This window comes from Mobula hypostoma, chromosome 10 (assembly GCF_963921235.1).
Source record: "Mobula hypostoma chromosome 10, sMobHyp1.1, whole genome shotgun sequence".
Taxonomy (NCBI): Eukaryota; Metazoa; Chordata; class Chondrichthyes; order Myliobatiformes; family Myliobatidae; genus Mobula; species Mobula hypostoma.
The window spans coordinates 90,236,297-90,246,565 of NC_086106.1; the positions used below are offsets into that span (position 1 = coordinate 90,236,297).

Sequence of the window (10,269 nt, forward strand, 5' to 3'; positions counted from 1 at the left end):
CTAGTTGTCTGTGCTGATTTTGTTCCTTGATTACACTGGATGAATCCTTCCATCGATGTATATGATACAGTTTTATAGTACTGTCATCAGCTAACTGGGGCAGCTGCTTCCTAGGGCCAAAATGTACTGGTCCTGATGTGTCCCAATTAACTAGAATCCTCTGTATTATCTACATGAATAGCAGAGGAAATTATAACTTTTGTATTCTTCTTTGTTAATATGAAGCCAGAAAAGCAAAGAAATGAAGAACTGTGAAATCAAAATCATCAAGACATAAAAACTAGAAAAACTTTTGACAAGTAAATGAATATAAAATACAAAGCTTAATTGCAGAATAAAATCTTTAACTATTAAATAATTGACTTAAAAACATTTATCTGACAGGTAAATCAGTTTAACATGTCAGAAAATAAAATTTAAAAATAATTAAATAAACCAACTATAGTCCAAAATAGAGGTGAAGACACTTGGACAGGACTGAAAGAATCTAGAGAGAAAACAGAAGGATATTTAACTATTTGTATTTGTACAAGGGAAACACAGCATACTCAAGGAACTATTGAACAGCTAGTTTTTAGCACAAGTGCAAATCACAACCAAAGAGAAAACGACCAGTGGAAAAACAGGAAACATCTTTTTGCAGCAATTTCAATAAATTATCTGTACAAATACAAAGGGAGTGCAAAAGATGGTATTCAGGTAATTTCAAAAAGTCTTCCAATGAAGCGCAAATAAAGAATAAGGCACAAGAGAAGTAGGATACACAATGGTTAAAATTCCTCAACACCAATGAGAAAAATCACCAGAGCCTCATTAAAGAAAAGGCCAAACACATTGAACCAAATGTAAAGTTTTATCTTCAAACTGAGGAAAATGTGGAAATTATGAAACAATTAAGCTTTGGTTTGACAGCATTAGGGGACTGTGTAAAGATCTGGTTGGCAAATTATAAAAAGGACATATCAGATAGAAGAAATCAAAATTGGAAGATTATACCTTTCAGTAAAGGACACACTGGATAGTAAAATACAGGTCCACAATCCCTTATCCGAAATCCTTGGGGCCAGCTGCATTTCAGAATTTTTAAGATTTCAGAACCCCACCCCCCCCATACCAAAAAACACATATACTCAAGTCCCTTATTTAACCTGGCTCAGTGCGGTGGACTTTAGGACCTGGCGGCGCACCAAACATACGCACATCCTCTCGTATACTTTAAATCATCTCTAGATTACTTATAATACCTAATTCAATGTGAATGCTATGTAAGTAGCTGTTATACTGTATTGTTTAGGGAATAATGACAAGAAAAAAATTTCCAACAAAAACATTCAATAAAACAAAAATATACAGCTTCAAATGAACCGAATCAAACACATGGTAAATAACTTATTGGAATAAATGTAGAACGTCACTGTCACTATAAAACTTCAGTAACTTGTCTTTCTGTTTATTTAAATCATATACAGTGGTAGTTCCGACACTATTTTCTTCAGTAAGATGCCGCACAGACACACCACAATCAAGCTTCTGCAATAACTCCACTTTCTGTGTTATTGATAATGACAGATGTTTCCTTCTCTTTTTCTCATTGTTACCCATAGGGGTATCTGCAGCTCTTTTTGACATTTTTACAGTGAAATTAAATACAAAGTCAACAGTGAACACAAAATATCAGCAAACAGCAAATGCACGTGTAACCAGTACGAGCGCTGAGCCACAAATGACGTCTGGTGGCCTCTGCTAGTGCTGCCACGTCACACCTGAGTGACGTCAGCTGTTGACAAAAAAAACTTCCTTTTTCGGAGCTTTTTGGATTTCAGAATTTCAGATAAAGGAATTAGTCAGAACTTGTAATTAGTCAGGACTAGATTTTAAAAACATGTCCTTGCAGTTAAAATCCTTGTGGCAAGAGTCAATCATTTCCACTGGGTTCAGAATCAGTTTTGCCAATGACATGCTTGGTAAGGGTTAATTTCCATGTGAACTGAAACATTCTAGTACGGGCAGATGCATAAAGCAGTATTATTTGCCTGAAGCAACATTAGGAAACATAATTTCCTGATCAGCAAAAGCTGATCTGAGAAAATAGCAGAATCATGATTTTTGACTGAAGAAAGCCTCAGGATACAAATAATATACAATTCCCCCCCCCCCCCCACACCCCCCATGATACCTACAGGGTTGCCTAGGGCTCATTAATGAAATTTGTAGAATGAAGGAGGGTGCCACATATGAGCGAATGAAAGAACTGACTATCACCACAGTATTTGGCATTTAATCAAAACCCTGGAACAGGGGTGAAATTAATACCAAAGGTGGTACAGGATAACTCATCAATACATTCTTGTAATGTGGACCAGTACATTTTGTGAACATCAGGACCGGTACAATTTGGCCCTTATAAGTGGCTACCCTAATGAGTGAAAAAAGAATTTCAAACCGTAGCCACATAAAAAAAATCTTGATTTAGCCTAGTCTTGGGATTTTAACTTTATGACCAGTTTGCACAATCTAGCAATTTTAAGCAAATTATATCCAATATATAACATACACTAATTAGATCTTTTGATACAGTTGATAGTTTTACTTAAGTCTGGAAAATATACTAGGTCAGAAAATTAATAATGAACAGGAATTATATTTCTGGCTTGTTGGTTAACATAAGCAGCACTGACTTCTGAACACTGACCTATTATGATATGAGCTCACTGACCTGTAGACCACAACTTAATATAAATAGTCATTTTAAGAACTAAATTATGAAAATATTGTTTTCTGAGAATAATCCTAGCAAGATTTATTCTCAAAAATAAAAAGACCATGCAACTGTAAAATTGTTAATCCAAAATTAACTGGTTAGCACCTAGAAGGGTGGAGGTAGAAGTTGTCACACGTACAGATAGTGAAAAACCTGCCTTGCATACTGTTCATACAGATCTATTCAATACAACAGTGCATTGAGGTAGTACAAGGTAAACAGAGAAACTGCAGTGCAGGCAGACAATAAGGTGCAAGGTAATAATGAGATAGATTGAGGTCAAGAGTTCATTTTTATTTTACTAGGGGACTTTTCAATTGTCTTTTAATAATGGGATCCAAGCTGTCCTTGAGCATAGTGGTACATTGCTTTCAGACTCTTAAATCTTCAGCTGGATAGGGTGGGAAGAAGACAAGATGTCCAAGGTGGATAGGGTCTTTGATAATTTTGCTTTACCAAGGCAGCATTAGTGTAGACAGAATGACGATAACCCACACAAAATGTACACTATGCTTCTGCCACACGCACTGATTATTACTAAATGAATAGTCCAGTTGCTACTACACTACATTTACTACTGCATCACCACCAGCGATACTCTTAGAGAATATACTGTAATGATGACAGACTGCATGAGATTGTTGGTTTTAAGTTGTTCCTGGTAAAGTTTTGGAAAATTAAATATTTAACAGACTTTAGTAATCTCAGTTGATGAAATAACACTTCCTCACGTCATAAATCTCTGTCCAAGTGCATCAAAATTTGTTTTTGTAACATAAATACTTCCCTGAAAACAGGCCCATATATATCATTTGTATTTCCAATAATAAAGCAAGGTGATGTAGCTCAAATTTAGAAATGAATTAAAACCGTCAAGGTTTTCAATATTTTTATTAAGTTAGAATTATACATTAAAAAACCCAAGTACATCAATGTATGCATCACTGCCCACTTGATTTCTTTTACTAGTCCTTGCAAAACTGCAATTTTATCTTTTTAATTTTATTTGATAACAGACTGTGGACAAAATAGATTTATGCCTGAATTGACCTTTTCCAGTCCCTTTTTACTCTTAATCATTCTGTTAAGTTGCCTTCAAACTTTGGTATTGTGCAAGCTGAACCAAACAAGGAAAGTGGAAGCAAGCTTTTCAGTCCTTCATGTATGCTCTAACATTCAATAAGATTATTTGATCGTTTACCACAGCTGCATATGAATGAAAGAAAAGGTTAGAAATGAAAGTAAAGTCTAATGTGGCAGTATTTCAGTGGAGTAAAGGAAATTACAGTGGTATGAGAAAGGAGTAGGCCAAAGTAAATTGGAAGGAGATGCTGGCAGGGATGACAGCAGAGTAGCGATGGCATGAGTTTCTGGGAAGATTGAGGAAAATGCAGGATAAATGTATTTCAAAAATGAAGAAATACTCAAATGGCAAAATAGTACAACCGTGGCTGACAGGGGAAGTCAAAGCTAATGTAAAAGCAAAAGACGGCATACAACAACACAAAAATTAGTGGGAAGACAGAGGATTGGGAAGCTTTTAAAACCCTACAGAGAGCAACTAAAAGAATTACTTGGAGGGAAAAGATGAAATATGAAAGCAAGTTAGCAAACAATATCAAAGTGTATACAAAATCAGTATCAAAAGCTTTTTCAAGTATGTAAAACATAAAAGAGATGACAGTGTATATAGGACCACTAGAAAATGAGGCCGGAGAAATAATAATGGGGAACACCAAGATGGCAGATGAACTAAATGAGTATTTTGCAATAGTCTTCACTGTGGAAGACACTAGCAGTGCGCCAGATGTTGAAGGGTACGAGGGAAGAGAAGTGACTGCAGTTACTATTACAAAGGAGAAGCTGAAAGACCCAAGGGTACACAAGTTACCCAGACCAGATGAACTGCACCCTCGGATTCTGAAAAAGGTATCAGTTGAGATTGTGGAGGCACTAATAATGATCTTTCAAAAACCATTGGAAGCTGGCATGATGCCAGAGGACTGGAAAATTGCAAAATCAGCAGAAAGGAAATTATAGACCAGTTAGCCTGACCTCATTGGTTGGGAAGTTGTTGAAGTCAAGTGTTAAGGATGAGGTTATGGAGTACTTGGTGACACAGGACAAGATAGGACAAAGTCAGCATGGTTTCCTTCAGGGAAAATCTTGCCTGACGAACCTGTTGGAATTCTTTGAGATTACAAGTAGGATAGATAAGGGGAAACAGTTGATGTTGTATATTTGGACTTTCAGAAGGCCTTTGACAAGGTGCCACACATGAGGCTACTTACTAAGTTAAGAGCCCACGGTATTACAGGAAAGTTACTAGCATGGTTAGAGCACTGGCTGATTGGTAGGAGGTAGCGAGTGGGAATAAAAGGATCCTTTTCTAGTTGGCTGCCAGTGACTAGTGGTGTTCTGCAGCGGTTAGTGTTGGGTCTGTTTCTTTTTATGTTATATATCAATGTTTACATGATGGAATAGATGGCTTTGTTGCCAAGTTTGTAATTGGTGGAGGGGCAGGTAGTGTTAAGGAAAGGCTGCAGGAGGACTTAGGACAGATTAGGAGAATGGGCAAGAAAGTGGCAAATGAAATACAATGTTGGAAAATGCATAGTCATGCACTTTGGAAGTAGAAATATGTGTGCAGATTACTTTCAAATCCAAAAATCTGAGATGCAAAGGGACTTGGGAGTCCTTGTGCAGAACACTCTAAAAGTTAACTTGCAGGTAGAGTCGGTAGTGAGGAAAGCAAGTACAATGTTAGCATTCATTTCAAGGGGTCTAGAAAACAGGAGCAGGGATGTGATGCTGAGGCTTTATAATGCACTGACGAGGCCTCACCTTTAGTATTGTGAACAGTTTTGGGCTCCTCATACAAGAAAAGAGGTACTGGCATTGGAGTGTGTTCAGGAAAGATTCACAAGGATGACTCCAGGAAAGAAAAGGTTATCATATGAGTAGCGTCTGATAGCTCTGGGTCTGTACTCATTGGAATTTAGAAGGATGGGGGGGGGGGGAATCTCATTAAACCCAATTGAATATTGAAAGATCTAGATAGAGTGGGTGTGGAGAGAATGGTTCCTGTAGTGGTGAGTCTAGTACCAGAGGGCACAACCTTAGCAAAGAGGAATGACCATTGAGAACAGAGATGACGAGGAATCTTCAATCAGAGGGTGATAAATCTGTGGAATTTATTACCGCAGACAGCTGTGAAGACCATTGAGTATATTTAAAGTGGAGGTTGATAGGTTCTTGATTAGTTAAGGAATCACAGGTTAGAGACAAGGCTTGAGAATGGGGTTGAGAGGGATAATAAATCAGCTATGATGAAATGGCAGAGCAGCCCTGATGTACCGAATGGCCTAATACTGCTTCGTTGTCTTATACCTTGCAGTAACCCCATATCCTCCAGTTCTCTTCAAAGCAAAAATCTATTGAACTTTGATCTTGTATATAAAAGCCTTCAATGGACAGTGAATTCTGAAGACCGAATTCACAATGTGTTCACAAATTTCTTCACATCTGTTCGAAATGGTCGACCCCTTATTTTCATTCAGTGTTTTTTGATTCATGATGCCACAACCAACTAAAATGTCTCTGCATCTACCCTGTTAGGCCTGGAGAAATTCTTTCCATTTGAATGAGAATGTAGGGCATGCAGCATGCCAGGCAATCTGGCAAATCTTTGTTGTACCTCACTGCCCGTATATACTTAGGTGGAGAAACTTGACCTGTACACAATATTCCAGATGCAGCAACACTAAGGTTTATATAATTGGAGCAAGATACCCTTAATTTTGCATTCAGATCTTCTTGGGGGGAAAAGGGGCCATTACACTACTTGCTTTCAAATTTGCTAAATCTATTTACTTTGATTTGTATGCAAAAGTATGAACAGCATATTATTCTATTTCTCACTGTGAAGAAATACTCTACATTGGATATCCTCACTTGAACATCATATTGAATAATTTTGCCTGTGAGATTTCCTGCTGGAACAGTAAGTCCATGGCCCTTTATAAAATGCAACAAAGAAATTAGCTCTGAAGAGGGATAATATAAATGCTCCTGGTACAATGTACAGGTTCCTTTGCAGGAACCACAAATACAAGGCATCATAGAAAGCAAGCAGGTTCCTATCAAAATTAAAACTAACAAATACGTTAACAAAACTTTCAGCCCATCTTCTCCCCACCTGCACTCACCCCATCTTCTTGCCGCCTTAACAGGGATAGAGTTCCCTGTCCTCACCCACAACCCCATGAGTCTGCACATTCATTATTCCCCGCAAATTCCTCCATCTTCAACGAGATCCTACCACCAAATACATTTTTACCTCTATTCCACTCTCTGCTTTCCGCAAAGATCGCTCCATGATTCCCTTGTCCATTCATACCGGCACACTGCAAGCAACAGAAATGCTACACCAGCTCATTAACCTCCTCCTTCACCTCCATTTCGAGCCCCAAATAGTACTTCCAGGTGAGGCAACACTTCACCTGAGAATCTGTTGGGGTAATCCATTGTATCCGGTGCTCCTGATGCATCTCTATATTGGTGAGATGGCATAAATTGGGAGACTGCTTTGTTGCGCACTTCAGCTCCACCTGCAAAGATCAGCGCTGGCCAACTATTTTAACTCCATCACCATTCCCTACCCGACATGTCAGTCCAGAGCCTCCTCTTCTGCCACAATGAAGCCACTCTCAGGGTGGAGGAGCAACATCTCATTCTGTCTCAGTAGCCTCTAACCAGATGGCATGAACATTGATCATCTTTTCCCTCTCCCTTCATTCTTCTATTCCCCCACTCTGGCCTCTAACCTCCTCCTCCTCACCTGCCTATCACTTCCCTCTGGTAATTATTCTTCCCTTTCTCCCATGGTCCAGTCTTTTCTCCTATCAGATTCCTTCTTCTCCAGCCCTTTGCCTTTTCCACCTATCACCTCACAGCTTCTTACTTCAATGCCCCCCTACTTGGCTTTACCCATCACTTTCTAGCTTGTTCTCTCCTCCCCCACCTTATTCCTGCATCTTCCTCCCCTTTCCAATCCCGATGAAGGGACTTGGCCCGAAATGTTGACTATTTATTCATTTCCATAGATGCTACCTAACCCTGATGAGTTCTTCTAGCACTTCATGCATGTTACTGTGGATTTCCAGCATCTGCAAAATCTCATGTTTAACAAAAGTAACTTTTTTTTGTAAGCAACTGGATAATTGGAGTTGGTATGGGTATGCTACTTACCACACAGAAAATAGCAAGATAGAACCAATGGTTTGGAACATTCTTTTATTATCACCACCTACCACCTCCACCAAGGAGATCTTGGGTTCGATGAGCATTAAGTCAAACATCAGATTCCACAATAATCTACAAACCACTATGAGAAAATCAAGAGTGGACCTTTGAATGTAGTGCAAACAACTGCTTTTTTGCACATTATTAATTGTGGAGCGTTTCTTCACTAACTGGTAGAACAAGAGATCTACTTTAGGTTTATTTGCTAAATTGCTAAAGCCATTCACAGGAACGTACATGCAGTTAAATGACCCTAAACTGGGAAAGGAAAAGTGGCAAAACAATGTGGATTGTCCGAGATGAAATGCTTTGAAATTTAAGAAAAAAAATTGGCACTAACAACATTTGAATCTTTTACATCCAATTTTAGGTAACAGCTGACTGCAGTAAACGTTACAGATAAGGCAAGCATATATTTTAAAAGACTTTGAAACATGAAATATTTATAGAGACTAGTGTCTCAATATTACAGATCAAAGATGCTGCCCCAGCTAATAGTTGAAATTTTTCATCCATTCATAAACTTAAATGCAAAATTGGCTTCAGCAGACAGGAATTCAATTATTTCAGATAAATTGTCCCAAATCGTATAAAGACAGCAGTTGCAGGTAAAAGAATAATAATACCAACAGCCTGCTCGAAACTAGACTGGAGTTTGACAAATACATATTATTCAGCCACATTTTGTTTTCGCTGCTCTCCAACCAACTTGCTGATCAACATATTAATTAATACTTTGGAGCGATGCGTAAAGATGTGGCTAACTTGATATGTCTATGAGGATATGGAAATAAAAAATAAAATACAAAAGAACACGACTTCTGAAGAACGGAAGAAACGTCTGAGGAAGAGATGCAAAGGCCTAACAATTAGAAAGGGAGTGAGACAGACCGATTATTAGCTAATGAACTAATCATTAAACAAGAAGAAAAGGGTAAGCGCTCAAGGCATTATTATTAATGCCTAGATCACTAAAGTTTCCAGGTGGGAGGAGGGAGTCTCCTTCAGTGAGGTCATTGGTCCTAGACCCAAATCTAAATGGCGTGAATTGCCAGGCTTCGGCGTGAATCTGCTCGGCATTGAGAATACGATCCTGCAGCGCACGGAAAACACCGCGGACCCAATGCCTGCCTGAAAGTCGCCCAAAGGCCCGGATGCTACCACCCTGCGCTCTGCCCTAGCCTGTTTTGCTCACGATAATCCGAGGCTCATCTTCGGGCCTAGGTTGACCACTCACCGCTCTGTTCACCAAGAAAGACGAGCTTAAACTTGCGTAAGGGATTTCCAAACTCTCCACCGCCGCCGGACATGATTGTGCTAAAAAGCGAAACGAAAGGAACGAGATCGGACGACCACCAAGACAAGCTCGTCACCGCAGCAACAAGTGCGTCACTTCCGCCGGCGCTTGACGACCCCACCCTGTACGTTGCTGATGAGGGTGTGATGGCCGCCACGTTACTATGATGACATACTGTTCGTTGTTTGCTTCGGAGGTGGGAGCGAGGTGAATCTGCTGCTGAAAGGAAGATATCTGTAAAGGAACATGTTCGATTATAATCTTTTGAAGCGTCATAGATTACTTTCTCACAATAAGTTACTTCTGCTGTATATGCGGAAAAGGAGAAGGCGCAGTTCGCATATCCTTAAGGGAACCTCGATAAGAATTTGCATTTATATTATAAAGGGTATTGCTGGAAATACTCAATACCTCAAACACATGTACTAAGAGAGAAAAGGAGTCAATTGTTCAGGTTGATAGCCTTTCATCAGACGTCAGCTCTGAAATTTATGTATACTGTATAAAGAACCTTACATCCCTTTCAGTAGATTAATGTCATAATGGTCTTGCCTCTATCTGTAATAAATAACATTAGCTGTGGACAATAATCTTTATTTAAAACAGCCGCCGTATGAAGCATTAACATGTGCCTTAACTGCTCACTGGATTGCAAAAGAGGCAAATATGACACTAGGAGCTATAGAGAGGTTTAATTGTTGTACCCACAAGGTAAGTCATCACCAGGGCCTTTCTCAACTGCCTTCTTCCAGTGGCCAAAGAGCTACTCTCTGAATGAACAGTATGGATTCTGATCATCCTGAGGCACAGCAGACACGATCCCCTCTGCAATAGCTGTTTAAAAATGTAGAGCTGCACCAGCTATTACGTGTGACCATTTATTGACCTCAGAAATGCCTTTGACTGC

General features: G+C 39.2%; 1 protein-coding gene across 2 annotated transcripts in view; it reads right to left on the reverse strand.

Annotated features, from left to right (window-relative positions):
* rab41 (RAB41, member RAS oncogene family) overlaps positions 1-9,725 on the reverse strand; it is a 46,557-nt gene extending 36,832 nt beyond the window's left edge. The window contains exon 1 of one of the 2 annotated variants that reach the window (XM_063060838.1): positions 9,303-9,725. In XM_063060838.1, coding sequence (XP_062916908.1) covers positions 9,303-9,375 — 73 coding nt within the window. In that variant the 5' untranslated portion in view covers positions 9,376-9,725. The remainder of the gene's footprint in view (positions 1-9,302) is intronic. The other variant, XM_063060837.1, reaches the window with a different exon arrangement.
* Positions 9,726-10,269: the final 544 nt, after the last annotated feature.